The following is a 19,673-nucleotide window of genomic DNA, read 5'->3' as shown; positions in this document are numbered from 1 at the left end:
ACCATCTGGATGATCCAGAGGAGGAATGGGAGAAGGTCATGTGGTCTGATGAGACAAAAATAGAGCTTTTTGGTCTAAACTCCACTCGCCGTGTGGAGGAAGAAGACGGACGAGTACAACCCCAAGAACACCATCCCAACCGTGAAGCATGGAGGTGGAAACATAATTAGTTGGGGATGCTTTTCTGCAAAGGGAACAGGACGACTGCACCGTATTGAGGGGAGGATGGATGGGGCCATGTATCGTGAGATCTTGGCCAACAACCTCCTTCCCTCAGTAAGAGCATTGAAGATGGGCCATGGCTGGGTCTTCCAGCATGACAACGACCCGAAACACACAGCCAGGGCAACTAAGGAGTGGCTCCGTAAGAAGCATATCAAGGTCCTGGAGTGGCTTAGCCAGTCTCCAGACCTGAACCCAATAGAAAATCTTTGGAGGGAGCTGAAAGTCCGTATTGCCCAGCAACAGCCCCGAAACCTGAAGGATCTGGAGAAGGTCTGTATGGAGGAGTAGGCCAAAATCCCTGCTGCAGTGTGTGCAAACCTGGTCAAGAACTACAGGTAACGTATGATCTCTGAAATTGCAAACAAAGGTATCTGTACCAAATATTAAGTTTAGCTTTTCTGATGTATCAAATACTTATGTCATGCAATAAAATGTAAAGTAATTACTTAAAAATTATACAATGTGATTTTGTGGATTGTTGTTTTAGATTCCGTCTCTCACAGTTGAAGTGTACCTATGATAAAAAATGACAGACCTCTACATGCTTTGTAAGTAGGAAAACCTGCAAAATCGGCAATGTATCAAATACTTGTTCTCCCCACTGTATACACAGTTGAAGTCGGAAGATTACATACACCTTAGCCAAATACATTTAACCTCAGTTTTTCACAATTCCTGACATTTAATCCAAGTAAAAATTCAGTTTTAGGTCAGTTAGGATCACCACTTTATTTTAAGAATGTGAAATGTCATGAAATTAATAGAGAGAATTATTTATTTCCCGGGTCAGAAGTTTACAAACACTCAATTAGTATTTGGTAGCATTGCCTTTAAATTGAGTAACTTGGGTCAAACTTTACGGGTAGCCTTCCACAAGCTTCCCATAATAAGTTGGGTGAATTTTGGCCTATTCCTCCTGACAGAGCTGGTGTAACTGAGTCAGGTTTGTATGCCTCCTTGCTCACACACACTTTTTCAGTTCTGTCCACAAATGTTCAATAGGATTGAGGTCAGAGCTTTGTGATGGCCACTGCAAACCCTTGACTTTGTTGTCCTTAAGCCATTTTGCCACAGCTTTGGAAATATGCTTGGGGTCATTGTCCATTTGGAAGACCCCATTTGCGACCAAGATATAACTTCCTGACTGATGTCTTGAGATGTTGCTTCATACATACATCATTTTCCTCATGATGCTATATATTTTGTGAAGTGCACCAGTCTCTCCTGCAGCAAAGCACCTCCACAACATGATGCTGCCACCCCTGTGCTTCACAGTTGGGATGGTGTTCTTTGGTTTGCAAGCCTCCCCCTTTATCCTCCGAACATAACGATGGTCGTTATGGCCAAACAGTTCAATTTTGTTTCATCAGACCAGAGGACATTTCTCCAAAAAGTATGATCTTTGTCCCATGTGCAGTTGCAAACTGTAGTCTGGCTTTTTTATGGCGGTTTTGGAGCAGTGGCTTCTTCCTTGCTGAGCGGCCTTTCAGGTCATATCAATATAGGACTCTGTGGATATAGATACTTTTGTACCTATTTCCTCCAGCATCTTCACAAGGTCCTTTGCTGTTCTTCTGGGATTGATTGGCACTTTTCGCACCAAAGTACGATTGTCTCTAGGACACAGAACGCGTCTCCTTCCTGAACGGTATGACTGCGTACTATTGTTTGTACAGATGAACATGGTACCTTCATGCATTTGTTAATTGCTCCCAAGGATGAACCAGACTTGTGGAGGTCTATAATTTTTTTCTGAGGTCTTGGCTGATTTCTTTTGATTTTTCCCATGATGTCAAGCAAAGAGGCACTGAGTTTGAAGGTAGGCCTTGAAATACATCCACAGGTACACCTCCAATTGACTCAAATTATGTCAATTAGCCTATCAGAATCTTCTAAAGCCATGACATAATTTTCTGGAATTTTCCATGCTCTTTAAAGGTACAGTCAACTTAGTGTATGTAAACTTCTGACCCACTGGAATTGTAATACAGTGAATTATGAGTGAAATAATCTGTCTGTAAACAATTGTTGGAAAAATGACTTGTCATGCACAAAGTAGATGTCCTAAACAACTTGCCTAAACTATAGTTTGTTAACAAGACATTTGTGGAGTGGTTGAAAAACGAGTTTCGATGACTACAACTTAAGTGTATGTAAACATCTGACTTCAACTGTATATATTCACTACCAGTCATAATCTTTAGCACACCTACTTATTCAAGTGTTTGTCTTTATCTTTTCTATTAAATAACACATATGGAATCCTGTAGTAACCAAAAAGTTTAATCAAATCAAAATGTATTTTATATTTGAGATTCTTCAAATAGCCACCCTTTGCCTTGATGACAGCTTTGCACGCGCTTGGCATTCTCTCAACCAGCTTCATGAGGTAGTCACCTGGAATGCATATCAATTAACAGGTGTGCCTTCTTAAAAGTTCATTTGTGGAATGTCTTTCCTTCTTAATGCATTTGAGTCTATCAGTTGTGTTGTGACAAGGTAGGGTGGTAGGGGGTAGGGGGACATATTCAATCAATCCCTATCCCAGTCTGCTGTTCCCACATGCTTCAAGAGGGCCACCATTGTTCCTGTTCCCAAGAAAGCTAAGGTAACTGAGCTAAACGACTACCGCCCCGTAGCACTCACTTCCGTCATCATGAAGTGCTTTGAGAGACTAGTCAAGGACCATATCACCTCCACCCTACCTGACACCAAAGACCCACTCCAATTTGCTTACCGCCCAAATAGGTCCACAGACGATGCAATCTCAACCACACTGCACACTGCCCTAACCCATCTAGACAATAGGAATACCTATGTGAGAATGCTGTTCATCGACTGCAGCTCGGCATTTAACACCATAGTACCCTCCAAGCTCGTCATCAAGCTCGAGACCCTGGGTCTCGACCCCGCCCTGTGCAACTGGGTACTGGACTTCCTGACGGGCCGCCCCCAGGTGGTGAGGGTAGGCAACAACATCTCCACCCCGCTGATCCTCAACACTGGGGCCCCACAAGGGTGCGTTCTGAGCCCTCTCCTGTTCACCCACGACTGCGTGGCCACGCACGCCTCCAACTCAAGCATCAAGTTTGCGGACGACACAACAGTGGTAGGCTTGATTACCAACAACGACGAGACGGCCTACAGGGAGGAGGTGAGGGCCCTCGGAGTGTGGTGTCAGGAAAATAACCTCACACTCAACGTCAACAAAACTAAGGAGATGATTGTGGACTTCAGGAAACAGCAGAGGGAACACCCCCCTATCCACATTGATGGAACAGTAGTGGAGAGGGTAGTAAGTTTTAAGTTCCTCGGCGTACACATCACAGACAAACTGAATTGGTCCACCCACATAGACAGCATCGTGAAGAAGGCACAGCAGCGCCTCTTCAACCTCAGAAGGCTGAAGAAATTTGGCTTGTCACCAAAAGCACTCACAAACTTCTACAGATGCACAATCGAGAGCATCCTGGCGGGCTGTATCACCGCCTGGTACGGCAACTGCTCCGCCCACAACCGTAAGGCTCTCCAGAGGGTAGTGAGGTCTGCACAACGCATCACCGGGGGCAAACTACCTGCCCTCCATGACACCTACACCACCCGATGTCACAGGAAGGCCATAAAGATCATCAAGGACAACAACCACCCGAGCCACTGCCTGTTCACCCCGCTATCATCCAGAAGGCGAGGTCAGTACAGGTGCATCAAAGCTGGGACCGAGAGACTGAAAAACAGCTTCTATCTCAAGGCCATCAGACTGTTAAACAGCCACCACTAACATTGAGTGGCTGCTGCCAACACACTGACTCAACTCCAGCCACTTTAATAATGGGAATTGATGGGAAATTATGTAAAATATATCACTAGCCACTTTAAACAATGCTACCTAATATAAAAAAAAAATACAAATACCCTACATCATTCATCTAATATGTATACGTATATACTGTACTCTATATCATCTACTGCATCTTTATGTAAATGTATGTAATACATGTATCACTAGCCACTTTAACTATGCTACTTTGTTTACATACTTATCTCATATGTGTATATACTGTACTCGATACCATCTACTGCATCTTGCCTATGCCGCTCTCTGCCATCACTCATTCATATATCTTTATGTACATATTCTTTATCCCCTTACACTTGTGTCGATAAGGTAGTAGTTTTGGAATTGTTAGCTAGATTACTTGTTGGTTATTACTGCATTGTCGGAACTAGAAGCACAAGCATTTCGCTACACTCGCATTAACATCTGTTAACCACGTGTATGTGACAAATACATTTGATTTGATTTGATTTGCTATACAGAAGATAGCACTATTTGGTAAAAGACCGAGTCCATATTATGGCAAGAACAGCTCAAATAAGCAAAGAGAAACGACAGTCCATCGTTACTTTAAGACATGAAGGTCAGTCAATACGGAACATTTCAAGAACTTTGGAAGTTTCTTCAAGTGCAGTCGCAAAAACCATCAAGCGCTATGATGAACCTCTCATGAGGACTGCCGCAGGAAAGGAAGATCCAGAGTTACCTCTGCTGCTGAGGATGTTCATTGGAGTTACCAGCCCAAAGAAATGCTTCACAGAGTTCAAGTAATAGACACATCTCAACATCAACTGTTCAGAGGAGACTGTGTGAATCAGGCCATCATGGTCAAATTGCTGCAATGAAACCACTACTAAACGACACCAATAAGAAGACTTGTTTGGGCCAAGAAACACAAGCAATGGACATTAGACTGGTGGAAATTTGGTCCTTTGGTCTGGAGTCCAAATTTGATATTTTTGGTTCCAACCTCCGTGTCTTTTGGAAATGCGGTGTGGGTGAACGGATGATCTCTGCATGTGTTTTTCCCACTGTAAAGCATGGAGGAGGATGTGTTATGATGTGGGGGTGCTTTGCTGGTTACACTGTCTGTGATTGATTTAGAATTCATGGCACACTTAACCAGCATGGCTACCACAGCATTCTGCAACGACACGCCATCCCATCTGGTTTGGGCTTAGTGGGACTATCATTTGTTTTTCAACAGGACAATGACCCAACACATCTCCAGGCTTTGTAAGGGCTATTTTACCAAGAAGGAGAGTGATGGAGTGCTGCATCAGATGACCTGGCCTCCACAATCCCCTGACCTCAATCAAATTGAGATGGTTTGGGATGAGTCGGACCGCAGAGTGAAGGATAAGCAGCCAACAAGTGCTCAGCATATGTGGGAACTCCTTCAAGACTGTTTGAAAGCATTCCAGGTGAAGCTGGTTGAGAGAATGTAAAGAGATAAAACCTCTCTCATCATCACCCAGTGCCTGGGCTTACCTCTGCCGTACCAGCACCTCACCATACCCCTGTCTGCGCATTATGCCCTGAATATATTCTACCATGCCCAGAAACCTGCTCCTCTTATTCTCTGTCCCCAACGCTCTAGGCGACCAGTTTTGATAGCCTTTAGCCGCACCCTCATACTACTCCTTCTCTGTTCCGCGGGTGATGTGGAGGTAAACCCAGGCCCTGCATGTCCCCAGGCACCCTCAGTTGTTGACTTCTGTGATCGAAAAAGCCTTGGTTTCATGCATGTCAACATCAGAAGCCTCCTCCCTAAGTTTGTTTTACTCACTGCTTTAGCACACTCTGCTAACCCTGAGGTCCTTGCCGTGTCTGAATCCTGGCTCAGGAAGGCCACCAAAAATTCAGAGATTTCCATACCCAACTATAACATCTTCTGTCAAAATAGAACTGCCAAAGGGGGAGGAGTTGCAGTCTACTGCAGAGATAGCCTGCAAAGTAATGTCATACTTTCCAGGTCCATACCCAAACAGTTCGAAGTACTAATTCTGAAAATAACTCTCTCCAGAAATAAGTCTCTCACTGTTGCCGCCTGCTACCGACCCCCCTCAGCTCCCAGCTGTGCCCTGGACACCATTTGTGAATTGATTGCCCCCCATCTAGCTTCAGAGTTTGTTCTGTTAGGTGACCTAAACTGGGATATGCGTAACACCCCTCCTACAATCTAAGCTAGATGCCCTCAATCTCACACAAATCATCAAGGAACCCACCAGGTACAACCCTAACTCTGTAAGCAAGGGCACCCTCATAGACGTCATCCTGACCAACTGGCCCTCCAAATACACCTCCGCTGTCTTCAACCAGGATCTCAGCGACCACTGCCTCATTTCCTGTATCCGCTACGGTGCCGCAGTCAAACGACCACCCCTCATCACTGTCAAACGCTCCATAAAACACTTCTGTGAGCAGGCCTTTCTAATCGACCTGGCCCGGGTATCCTGGAAGGACATTGACCTCATCCCGTCAGTTGAGGATGCCTGGTCATTCTTTAAGAGTAACTTCCTCACCATTTTAGATAAGCATGCTCCATTTAAAAAATGCAGAACTAAGAACAGATACAGCCCTTGGTTCACTCCAGACCTGACTGCCCTCGACCAGCACAAAAACATCCTGTGGCGGACTGCAATAGCATCGAACAGTCCCCGCGATATGCAACTGTTCAGGGAAGTCAGGAACCAATACACGCAGTCAGTCAGGAAAGCTAAGGCCAGCTTCTTCAGGCAGAAGTTTGCATCCTGTAGCTCCAACTCCCAAAATTTCTGGGACACTGTGAAGTCCATGGAGAACAAGAGCACCTCCTCCCAGCTGCCCACTGCACTGAGGCTAGGTAACACGGTCACCACCGACAAATCCATGATAATCGAAAACTTCAACAAGCATTTCTCAACGGCTGGCCATGCCTTCCGCCTGGCTACTCCTACCTCGGCCAACAGCTCCGCCCCCCCCGCAGCTCCTCGCCCAAGCCTCTCCAGGTTCTCCTTTACCCAAATCCAGATAGCAGATGTTCTGAAAGAGCTGCAAAACCTGGACCCGTATAAATCAGCTGGGCTTGACAATCTGGACCCTCTATTTCTGAAACTATCCACCGCCATTGTCGCAACCCCTATTACCAGCCTGTTCAACCTCTCTTTCATATCGTCTGAGATCCCCAAGGATTGGAAAGCTGCCGCAGTCATCCCCCTCTTCAAAGGGGGAGACACCCTGGACCCAAACTGTTACAGACCTATATCCATTCTGCCCTGCCTATCTAAGGTCTTCGAAAGCCAAGTCAACAAACAGGTCACTGACCATCTCGAATCCCACCGTACCTTCTCCGCTATGCAATCTGGTTTCCGAGCCGGTCACGGGTGCACCTCAGCCACACTCAAGGTACTAAACGACATCATAACCGCCATCGATAAAAGACAGTACTGTGCAGCCGTCTTCATCGACCTTGCCAAGGCTTTCGACTCTGTCAATCACCATATTCTTATCGGCAGACTCAGTAGCCTCGGTTTTTCGAATGACTGCCTTGCCTGGTTCACCAATTACTTTGCAGACAGAGTTCAGTGTGTCAAATCGGAGGGCATGCTGTCCGGTCCTCTGGCAGTCTCTATGGGGGTGCCACAGGGTTCAATTCTCGGGCCGACTCTTTTCTCTGTATATATCAATGATGTTGCTCTTGCTGCGGGCGATTCCCTGATCCACCTCTATGCAGACGACACCATTCTATATACTTTCGGTCCGTCATTGGACACTGTGCTATCTAACCTCCAAACGAGCTTCAATGCCATACAACACTCCTTCCGTGGCCTCCAACTGCTCTTAAACGCTAGTAAAACCAAATGCATGCTTTTCAACCGATCGCTGCCTGCACCCGCATGCCCGACTAGCATCACCACACTGGATGGTTCCGACCTTGAATATGTGGACACCTATAAGTACCTAGGTGTCTGGCTAGACTGCAAACTCTCCTTCCAGACCCATATCAAACATCTCCAATCGAAAATCAAATCAAGAGTCGGCTTTCTATTCCGCAACAAAGCCTCCTTCACTCACACTGCCAAGCTTACCCTAGTAAAACTGACTATCCTACCGATCCTCGACTTCGGCGATGTCATCTACAAAATTGCTTCCAACACTCTACTCAGCAAATTGGATGCAGTTTATCACAGTGCCATCCGTTTTGTCACTAAAGCACCTTATACTACCCACCACTGCGACTTGTATGCTCTAGTCGGCTGGCCCTCGCTACATATTCGTCGCCAGACCCACTGGCTCCAGGTCATCTACAAGGCCATGCTAGGTAAAGCTCTGCCTTATCTCAGTTCACTGGTCACGATGGCAACACCCATCCGTAGCACGCGCTCCAGCAGGTGTATCTCACTGATCATCCCTAAAGCCAACACCTCATTCGGCCGCCTTTCGTTCCAGTACTCTGCTGCCTGTGACTGGAACGAATTGCAAAAATCGCTGAAGTTGGAGACTTTTATCTCCCTCACCAACTTCAAACATCAGCTATCTGAGCAGCTAACCGATCGCTGCAGCTGTACATAATCTATTGGTAAATAGCCCACCCATTTTCACCTACCTCATCCCCACAGTTTTTTAAATGTACTTTTCTGCTCTTTTGCACACCAATATCTCTACCTGTACATGATCATCTGATCATTTATCACTCCAGTGTTAATCTGCAATATTGTAATTATTCGCCTTTTGCACACATTGTACATAGACTCCCCTTTTTTTCTACTGTGTTATTGACTTGTTAATTGTTTACTCCATGTGTAACTCTGTGTTGTCTGTTCACACTGCTATGCTTTATCTTGGCCAGGTCGCAGTTGCAAATGAGAACTTGTTCTCAACTAGCCTACCTGGTTAAATAAAGGTGAAATAAAATTAAAATAAAAAAAGAGTGTGCAAAGCTGTCATCAAGGCAATGTGTGGCAATTTAAAGAATCTCAAATATAAAATATATTTAGATTTGTTTAACACTTTTCTGGTTACTACATGATTCCATATATGTTGTTTCATAGTTTTGATGTCTTCACTATTAGTCTACGATGTAGAAAATAGTAAAAATAAAGTAAAACCCTTGAATGAGTAGGTGCTCTAAAACCTTTGACCGGTGGTGTAGATGTATATTTTTTTAACAGCGAATGCTTTTATTTCACAGTTAACTTGTTGAACTAATATTGCACCAGTGATATCGCACTCTAGAAATTACTGCAATAAAAGAGACAGCCTGGTTTCCTGGAGACCTGTGTGTCTAACCTGTGTGACTCATGTGGGAAGTTGGACAAAGACAGCAGAGAGTGGGGGTTTCCCTCAGAGAACCTATCAATTTGCAGAAGGTCCCTTGGATGGATGATGACTGTGTTGCTCTTTCATGTTTTTCTGATTGGTGACCAGGCCAGTTGTGGTGAGCACAAGCAGCTTTGGGGGATTCTCAGTTACTCACTGGCTGATGTACTGTACATCGCCTACTCATGATAGGGATAGGGCCCAACTGATTCCATTGGGTTCCCTCTTCTATGAAATAGTGTGAGTAGTGTGTATTTATGCTCTGCCACGAGGGCCTGAAGTGGCCATGAGTACATCTTGTGATGGCTCCTTATTTACTGCCACATGTTACGGCCAAGCATCATTCCACTCTACGTCTATGACTAACAGCCCTCTGAGCACTCTCACACACACAAAAAACACTGCACCCCTCGCTTGCTGGCTGTACTCCTGTTTATAGTAGAATCCTTTATGACTTTATAATGAATGTTTTCCCTGGAGAGTTGTGATCCAAGATGTCCCACTTACAAGGTGTCTCTACTGATTTAGATTCCAACGATACTATTCAGTGATAGTTATTTGTTTGTAACAAACCAATTTAGATTACCTTGACCTCTATCTGCACCTTTACTTTGTAGCCTGTCAGATGGCATCTACAGGCTGAGCCATCAGGGCCTGTCACCTGACCTGACTCCCTGCAAAGAGAACATCCAAAGGTGACATAATGACCTGTCTGCTGGAGGAGAGAGGAAAAACATTAGCAAGGGTCACACTTCCTGACTTTCTCACTTTGCCTAGTCATATGATACAGGATGTGCCTAAGTCTCATTACTTCTATGATCTTGACCAATGAGAGTTAGAGATTCACCAGGCACTGCCATAATGTACACTATCTGGAGGTGGTAAAAACAAAGATTTTTTTTCACCTTCCCACCATCCTCTCTCTTACTTAATGTCTTATTTATTTAATTCTCCCCAATCTTTTTTCCATGCCAATGCCTGTTGCCATGACAACAGTGTCCAAGCAACGCATATTGCACAATAGGATTGAGGTTCCGCCAGGAACTGCAGCTATTCACTTGCTTCTCCTATTATTCACACTGGGCTGCAAAGCAGAATGATGGAATAAGCAGCCAATCTGAAACTCATTTAGCACCCAATCAGAAAACAGTTTTACCAGCTCATCCATCTACTGTACATGATGTCACTGAATGGTAATTGAATAGACAGACATTAGAGCAACACTTTACATTACATGAACATTGTTCCAAAGTTACTATAAAGGATATATGTATGTAATCAACTCCTTCCATGTATGTAATAACACATGAATACACACATTCAGGAACATGCTGAGCATGGACCCTCAAGATGGGTTGGATTCAGCTCAGGGGGAAATTAATAATGTGTGTAGAATGTTGTGATTCTGGCACATAAGTTGGCATTCTCTATATACGGCCTCCAATGGAGTGAGAACTCTGTTACCCTCATCGTTGGTAAAGCTCTATGCAGCGCAGTAAGCAACTACACACAAAGACAAGATCCCACAACTGAAGGTGGGAAAATGGGCTGCCTAAGTATGATCCCCAATCAGAGACAATGATAGACAGCTGCCTCTGATTGGGAACCATACTTGGCCAACAAAGAAATATAAACATAGATTCACCCTAGTCACACCCTGACCTACCAAATAGAGAATATAAAGGATCTCTAAGGTCAGGGCGTGACAGTACCCCCCCCAAATGTGCGGACTCCCGGCGGCAAACCTGAACCTATAGGGTAGGGTCTGGGTGGGCATCTACCCTCGGTGGTGGCTCCAGTTCCGGACGTAGCCCCTGCTCCCTACGCTGATCCCTCTGCTTCTGTGGAACCGGACCATGGATCGTTGCCGGAGGAACCGGACCGTGGATCATCGCCGGAGGCTCTGAACTGGGAACCACTGCTGGAGGCTCTGGACTGCAGCTCGTCGCTGAAGACTTTGAACTGCAGACCGTCGCTGGAGGCTCTGGACTGCAGACCGTCGCTGGAGGCTCTGGATTGCAGACCGTTGCTGGAGGCTCTGGACTGTGGACCGTCGCTGGAGACTCTGGACTGAGGACCGTCCCTGGAGACTCCGGACTGGGGACCGTCTCTGAGGGCTCCGGACTGGGGACCGTCTCTGTTGGCTCTGGACTGGGGATCGTCGCTGGAGGCTCCCGACTGGGGACCATCGCTGGAGGCTCCAGACTGTGGACCGTCGCTGGAGGCTCCGGACTGGGGACTGTCGCTGCAGGCTCCTTGCCATGAATCATCAATACAGGCTCCGGGCCATGGATCATCACTAGAGGCTTCGTGCCATGGATCATCACTACAGGCTCCTGGCCATGGATCATCACTGGAGGCTTCGTACAGGGAGCTGGAACAGGTCTCACCGGACTGAGGAGACGTACTGGAAGCCTGGTGCGGGGAGCTGCCGCAACGCGTCCTGGCTGGATACCCATTTTAGCTCGGTGAGTGTGGAGAGCTGGCACGGGATGCACTGGGCTATGAAGGCGCACTGGAGGCATAGTGTGTAGAGCCGGCGCAGGATATGCTGGGCCGTGGAGGCGCACTGGAGGTCTGGAGCGTAGAGCTGGCACAACGCGCCCTGGCAGAATCCCCCCTGTAGCACGGCAAGTGCGGGAAGCTGGCACAGGCCGCACTGGATTGACGAAGGATATCCTGGGCCAAAGAGACGCACCGGAGGTGAGGAGCGCTGAGCCGGCACAATCAGTCCTGGCTGAATGCCCACTCTAGCACGGCAACTGCGGGGAGCTTGCACAGAGCGCACCGGGCTGTGGATGCGCACTGAAGGCATGGTGTGCAGAACCGGATAACACGGTGCTTGACCGGTCACTCGCTCTCCAGGTAAAAACGGGGAGTTGGCTCAGTTCTGAAGCCTGACTCCGCCAATCTCCCTGTGTGACCCCCACCAAAAAAATTGAGGGCTGCCTCTCGTGCTTGATTCATTGAGCTAATCTAAACATAAATTTCCCACCATAATCACACCCTGATCTACCAAATAGAGCATATAAAGGATCTCTAAGGTCAGGGCGTGACAGTCTGTCCTCCAGTCTTTGAACAAGAGGCATGGGCTGTTTGATTAGGATGAGGGATAGGCTAGGATTGCCAAATATACAATGCATCAATTAACTTTTTACAGCAGTCTACACAATATAACTAACTTTCTAGGAATAAGAGAGCTGGGAAAGATTACATAACTTTTAAAGTACTGTTCTGTACTCCTCATAAAGATGGTCCCTTCAGCAGCTGATGTGATCGAGCGTTCTGGCTCGACACACACATGCACGCACATTCAGGGACGAGTGAGGACCCGGTGAAATGCCATTGGGATGACTATGAGAGTGCAATTCCAAACATCAAGCCAGTGCAGTAAAAAAACAAAAAAAATACCCTCTGAAATTGCTGTCATCATTTATTCAGTGAGCTGTTTTTAACCACATGTGCAACACAGACACTTCTGGACCAGGTCCACTAACTGACATACAGTATCTCGCTGTATATCTCGTCTGTGGTTGTACAGTGTGGCAACACATTTCAACGAGAAGCGATGAGTATGGTTCTGCGAGAAATGTAGTGATGGCTGTAGTGATGGCTGACCAAAATGACCAGAATGCATCATGCTTCTATTGGAAGTGTTGTCCTCCACAATGCCAGTGATGGACAGACCTCAGTGATATGGTCATTACTGCTGTGTCATCTTTACTCTCCCTCTCTTTCCCGTAAAGAGGCACCATCTGGACAAATCCTCTGCCACCAAATCCTCTGCCACTGGCCAACAGCCAATCAATAGAGCCAATGACTTGGATACAGATATCCAAAAGACGAATGAGGGGATGGGGGGGAAGTAAGAGGGGGATGAAAAAAAGACAAAAGTCAACAGGGATAGGGAGAAGGGGATGAACACAGATGCTGTAATTAAAGTGTAGGAGGAGAGAGGGAGGTAGGGAATGGTGTCTTTATTCATTGAACTATTCTGAAGAAAGTGACTCATCTCCCACTCTCTCTCCCCTCCTTCCTCTCCCTCCATCCCAGGGGGTCTGCGTCACACATACAATGGCTGTGTGTGGCTGGCTAGGGTCCGTGTGCTGCCTGCTGCGCTGACAAGAGCAGATGAATTACTGTAATGTGTAATGGAGTGAAGCATCAATGCAGCAGAGATACCATTGCTAATATCTGCAAGTGTTACCCACAAATAATGTTTTACTACAGCGGTGACAGTGGTGGTCTGGGATGTGTGGTTCAGTCTGGAGATGTAATGCTTATAAGGCCCACGAGGTATGACATGTGAGGCCTGGATGATCAAATGGTAGTGTTTCCTGTTCTCTCAGATTGTTGTGAGTTGGCCACCTTTACTTACCATACTGAAGATGAAGAATTGTGTGGCACTTATGGTTATTTTATTGACCTGTAAATAGTCACTGCTATGTCTGTAACGGCAGGTGGTACATTTCCAGGACAGGAGCTTGTTAGTTTTGAGAGTGAGGGATTTGGGAAACCAAAGAAAGCATATATTACTCAGGGGGAAGTTCCTGTGGTTGGGATTCGGGCAGTTGGGAAAGGTCCATGTTGATTTTACATTTTTAAAAGTTTGATGATTGTGCTTCAAAACTGTGTTACCTGGTTGATTAAAAAACAGCCAAGCTTGCGCACAAATGCCAGTGCTGACACATCCTCTTCCACACCATTGAGGAATCACCACTAAGTTCTTCTCCCTCTGTTTCAGCTCCACAAGCTGTTTTTCAAGATCCAAAAGTGAACGGGGAAACATCCAAGGATCCAGCCAAGGAGTCAGCCAAGGAGTCAGCCAAGGAGTCAGCCAAGGAGGCAGCCAAGGAGGCAGAAAAAGCAGCGCTGGCCAATGAAGACTGTCCCCACATAGACCAGATCATGTCACCTGACGACGGCCTGATCTTAAGCCCTATTGACCGGTCCGAGCAGCAGCCCTGCTTCCTGCTGGCCATGGGCGGGAGGCCAGGCCACACGGCAGCCAGAGTCAGGAAGGGTACGTAATATGACACACCTAGACACAGGCCCTACATCGGGGCACACATCCCAGGGCTTAAATCTCAGGGCACACCTTCCCCAGGGCACACACTTCAGGGAATACATCTCAGGGAACACACCTCAGGGAACACACCCCAGGGAACACACCCCGGGGAACACACTTAAACTCAAGCACAAACACACTTTCATGTGTACTCAGTGAGGAGAAACTGCGCACACAAAAAGTTGTACTGTAAGTCTGAAACATGACACAAAAAGACACTTTAGAGAGCACACACATTATTTTTGTTGTTGCTATCTCCTATATCACAGTAGGTATTGTCCTTACTATCTTTGTCTATACAGCTTCCAACACAAACAACTTTAGGTCCCCCACCCAGGTACTACTGCTGAGCGACACAACATCACCCCCAACATTCTTCTTTGGCATTTGGATGCCTTTTTCTCTGTCCAACTCTTCTCTTTCATTAAAACTGAATCATCTGAATTACTCTTACTTTTATGGATTTACTTCCACAAAAAAATAAGTTACTGAACAAATATATAAACAAATCACTAATCAGTGGTCTTGTTTTTCTGTTTTGGGATTTTCTTTAAATGTTTCTTTACGTTACCATGCCAACCCTCCTCTACATTTCTGGGTGTTCTATTCTTTCCATTTGGTTTGTTCACTATCACTGAGACTATCACACTGCCCCCTGGGCCAACCTTAACTTTCCCTTTTTCTGTTTTTCTTTGTCGTATGTTTGTTTTTCCTTGTTTATCCTCCACTCATTGTCTGATCTGTTTGTTCCTCCCTCCATCACTCACCCCTTCATCATCCCTTCATCCTTGATTTGTGTCTAATTGGCCGGTAGCTGGCCCTTCCCAGGGGAGGTCACTGGCGGAGCCGGCGCCCCCATGCCCACCGCTCAGCCCCCAGGGCCCCCAGGGCTACCCTCTGCTGCAGCTAGCTGGGTGGGTATGTGGTCAAGAGGACGGCCATGCCACACTCACAACCTGACGCCCCAGCCTCTAGCACTAAAGAATAGCACAATGAAAGAAATGCCTTGTTCATCACACCGAGAAATCCTTACTATCCTTATGCTCTACAATAACATCAGGCCTTCATCATGTCCTCTAGTCTACAGTTACACCAGGCAAAGGCAGGACAAGTGCAAGCAAAAGGCTTCTATGATGAATCTAATCTGAAAAAGAAGAAGAAGAAGCTGATTCCACAATTGTTGCAGTATCAAACTATAATGCCAGTGTCATCCGCAGCTTCTTAAATTAGCTGCTTGTGAGCGTAGGGAGATGAATCACAAGCATATAATACTGTATATTGTTGTCATGGGCTAATAGCATTGCTAAATCTCACCTGCCATCATCCCCAGCCAAATTCCCAGACACTAGCTAAGACAGAACCTGCTACAGCCTCCACACAGTATACAATTTACACATACTTTTTTATCCTGTCTCCTCTAGTGCACAGTGGAGCGTTTTTTGGTCGAAATGTCACACATTCCCACTGTCTCCCATAGTGAACTGCTCTTTGTGAGCATGATCTGTTTAGGGTGGACAAGTTCAGTGACTCTCAAGAGCCATAACACAAACACAACAGTAATCCACTGTGTCCACGTCATGAGACTGATCCATTACATGAATCAAGTAGGATGATCACTAACAGTAGCTAAGAGTACACATGCCCTCACTGTTGTATATTCTATGTAATGTGTTTATGAATGTGCTTCTGAGTGTGTGTACGGTATGTCTGTGACTGTGTCTGTGTGTGATTGTCTATGTACATGTTGCCAATGTAAAGTGAACCTGTTTCTCTGTTGCTCCATGTTGGCATGTGTTGCACTTGTCTCTTAACTCAACGCTGCATGTCCTGTCCAGCTGATGGTTGGCATTGGAGAGGAAATGTAGCTGGTAGTAAGGGGTGAAGTATGGTGAGGAATAAGAGAGGCCACATGGTATTACAGTATATGACAAGCATGGTGAGAAGCAAGACGGAAATGTTCAACAGCTCTAACAACGAATAATAATTCAACAAGATCTAACTTCTGCTAAGAACAATTTTTATACCATTGCTTCACAAATAGATGACAGGCTATTGTTATTAAATAACAGCATATCATAAGATTATGTAACAAGATCACTATATAATTGGACTGCAGTAGATAGTATATGTTGAAGTCTAGCTGAATATGGCTCTGTGCAAGCACTCTTATTGACAGTATTACAAAGCAGACAGGATACTGTCAGTCTCTCTTCTCCATTTCATATTGTTAACCACAAATGTATCTTGATGTTGAACTAGCTAAATAAGCGTCAGATAAGTGTTAGTGCCTGGAGCCAGAATGGCTGCTGGGCTCTCAACCCTGCTAGAAAATACATTGATGTGCCTTCTCTTTCTGAGCCATACCTCAGCCCCCCCCCCAACTGCAACTGCTCTCTGCATGCTTCCGGGACCTTAATCAAACAGAGAACACATGAATGGTTATACATGCGTACAATTTGGCCTGGATCAATAACATTATACATTTTGAAAAAAAGGGTGAAAGGAAATTATTTGAAAGATAGAGGTCCCATACCAATACACTACACTCCAGAAACTCTGTCTCTCCCCAAACAAAGGTTACCAAATGCTTTATAGCCTTAGCTTCATTGCAGGCATGGGGGGGTTGGTTAGAGTGTCTGCAGGGCCCAGCAGCCCACATAGTGTCCTGTAGCATTCTGTAGACATGGATCAGTGACACAGGGCGGTCTCCTGGTGTCCCCTCTAAACCTCTGCCCCTCTCCTTGTTACCCACCCACAGGAACCCAATCTGCAGCTAGCTCCTGTTCCACCGTGTTGTATCGGTCTGTCCCATTTTTGTCATCTGGACCTTGCTCTCCGTCTTCAGCTTCTGTCTCTTATTTTTTCTGTGGTTATCTATCTGTGTTGCTTGTTCTCTGTCTCTGTAAACTGTCCCTTCTCAAAACTGGTAATGGGAAGAGAGTCTTTAATACCAGAAATATGGAAGTTTGACATCCATAGGAAAGAGTAGGTCAGCTCAGGTAGATTCCAAAGGATCTGGAAGAACTCATATAGAACTCCACACCTATGAATGGGAGATAATAATCTCTAAATAGTCTTGTATTGCCCATCCAAATGGTGAAAAGGGCCCAGCTGTAAATGTTCACTGAAGATGAAGAACTCCAACACTTCAATTATTGGAACCTAGTCATGTCTTTATTGAAGGCAAACCATCAATAGATTCAGTAGTAAAGATATATATTTTTGCTTATCTATATTGTATTTCATAATACTTTTTTACAAGGTAAAGAATGTCTCTTCCCACCACAAGCACAACCACAAAGTAGCTACTTCAAAGACAAGTCCAATTTTCCCATTTTTGGTTGACTTCTTCTCCCGTTCTGCTCTTCTGTCTTTTATTCTGTCGATCTACCTATCCAGCTACAATCCTGTCTTTCTCTGTTGTAGTGGCTCCCCCTCAGGGAGGTGGTGTGCATGGCCACAGCTCTGATACAACAGATAGTTGGCCCAGTCACACATCCTGACACTCTGTTCCTCTGCTGTCCTCTCAGCTTGTCTCTTTCTTTCACTTCTCTATATCTCTGTCCCTTGTTTTCTCTCCTTCTCCTGGATCACCACAGAGCAAGTTTTTTAATTTGTCATTTTAAAACATCTGTAAGAGGTCCTCTTCCTCTGGAACCCCCCCCATTGTCTTACCTTTCTCAAATGAATCCATCCTCTTGGGAATGACTAATGACTGGCTGATGCTGAGCAACCCAACCCTCCCGTGTATTCTCTACCGCAGATCCACGTAAAGAGGAGACTGTCTTAGTTAAGTATATGCAGGCAGAAGTTCTCAGAGTGACCTGAGGGGGGCGCACCACAGTCTGACTGAGTGTGAGAAACCAACGCTTTAGGAGAAATCCCCCTCTCCAACGTTTCTTGATTCCACGGATGGAGGGCTTGACAGGGCCATATTCACAGTGAGGAAGAGAAACAGTAGATACAGAGGTTTCTTACAGTGAGCTCACCCATCTCACTTTGGAGGACAGGTTTTCTCTCAAACATCAAGATCGAAAAAGTCCTTTTTGCTTTTCTTCATTGTTGTTTTTGTATGGACTTTTTCTCAGTGAAGAACTGTAGGAGGACAGAAAGACAAATAACAAAGGAACATTGGTCTGACATCTTGGCCTGAATGGCCAGAAAGGGTGGAATGAAATCAATAAGTAGAGGACAATAAGAATAACTGCTAATGGCATTTATGTCACCCAATACCATCAGTTAAACATGACTCTTTTTATTTAGCATGAGTTGCATGGTGGACTAGTAAAAAATAAAAAATAAACTATAGCTATTACGACTATCCGTATGAAGAATATATTTTTATTTTAATGATTCCTCACTTTTGCGTACAATTTGTATAGCCAGACTATTAAGGTGTTCAATGACAGTGTTTTCTTTTCACATTTCTTCCTATTTTTCTTTGTGGTACAGAGTACATGTTACCTGGCAGCTCTGGTCATATTGACCACTATTTCCTAACTAGAGACTTGTAAGAACATGGAGAATATACATATTTCAGCAAGCTCTCTATGTTGTGAAAAGCTAAAATAACATTTGACCTTGTTTATGTTGGCATGCTTTTGATCCTGGATCTTAATGAGAAGAATCATTTAGGCTAAATTATTAATCTATGTTTCTGTCTACTGCTATACGTCGAGATGTATACAATCAATTATTTATGGAGAACTTATCATTGTGAACCATTGTTACTTTCACATACTAAATATATACTTTGAACAGTGTTATTTTTTTAAAGAAAACTAGAAACAATATCATAAAGAATCTGGTTGACTCAGGTTGTGTCTGACCATCTTTTCCTAACAACCTTTAACTACTATGAAAGCAGCAAAAATACATGTATATTTGAAAACATAAAAGCATTGTTTGCAATTAAGAACATGGGGGAAATCAGCTGCATGCACAATGTTATGCAACATGAAATTGGGAGAAAAGAGTTGAAGAATACAACTCTAGCATGAAATAAATTTTGTATGAAACCTGTCAGAGGGGTCTGTATTTCATTGAATGGATTGAATGTATATGAATGTATTTCTCCCTTTCTCTCTGGTGTACCAAGCTTTTTGGAAACCAAAAGGAAGTGAATGGGGGGTCTTAAATAGGAGTGAAATCAAGTCTGAACCCAGAGTGGCCTGGAAGATGCATGGTAGAATGCACAGCATGGTGATGACTAAACCCTCAACAACATCTAAAGGGGACTTTAAA

The 19,673-nt window shown here is 45.1% G+C and overlaps 1 protein-coding gene across 3 annotated transcripts in view; it reads left to right on the top strand.

The window, feature by feature from the left end:
• Positions 1–19,454, top strand: part of LOC118393957 (potassium voltage-gated channel subfamily C member 1) — a 41,172-nt gene extending 21,718 nt beyond the window's left edge. Inside the window, exons 3-4 of one of the 3 annotated variants that reach the window (XM_035787198.2) lie at positions 14,106–14,384; positions 18,193–19,454. In XM_035787198.2, coding sequence (XP_035643091.2) covers positions 14,106–14,384; positions 18,193–18,257 — 344 coding nt within the window. In that variant the 3' untranslated portion in view covers positions 18,258–19,454. Of the gene's footprint in view, positions 1–14,105; positions 14,385–15,243; positions 16,803–17,187 lie in introns of those variants that run through there. The other 2 variants (XM_035787195.2, XM_035787196.2) reach the window with 2 other exon arrangements.
• Positions 19,455–19,673: the final 219 nt, after the last annotated feature.

This window comes from Oncorhynchus keta, chromosome 14, assembly GCF_023373465.1.
Source record: "Oncorhynchus keta strain PuntledgeMale-10-30-2019 chromosome 14, Oket_V2, whole genome shotgun sequence".
NCBI lineage: Eukaryota > Metazoa > Chordata > Actinopteri > Salmoniformes > Salmonidae > Oncorhynchus > Oncorhynchus keta.
The sequence above is the reverse complement of the archived record's forward strand: the minus strand, read 5'-3'. Positions and strand labels throughout refer to the sequence as shown.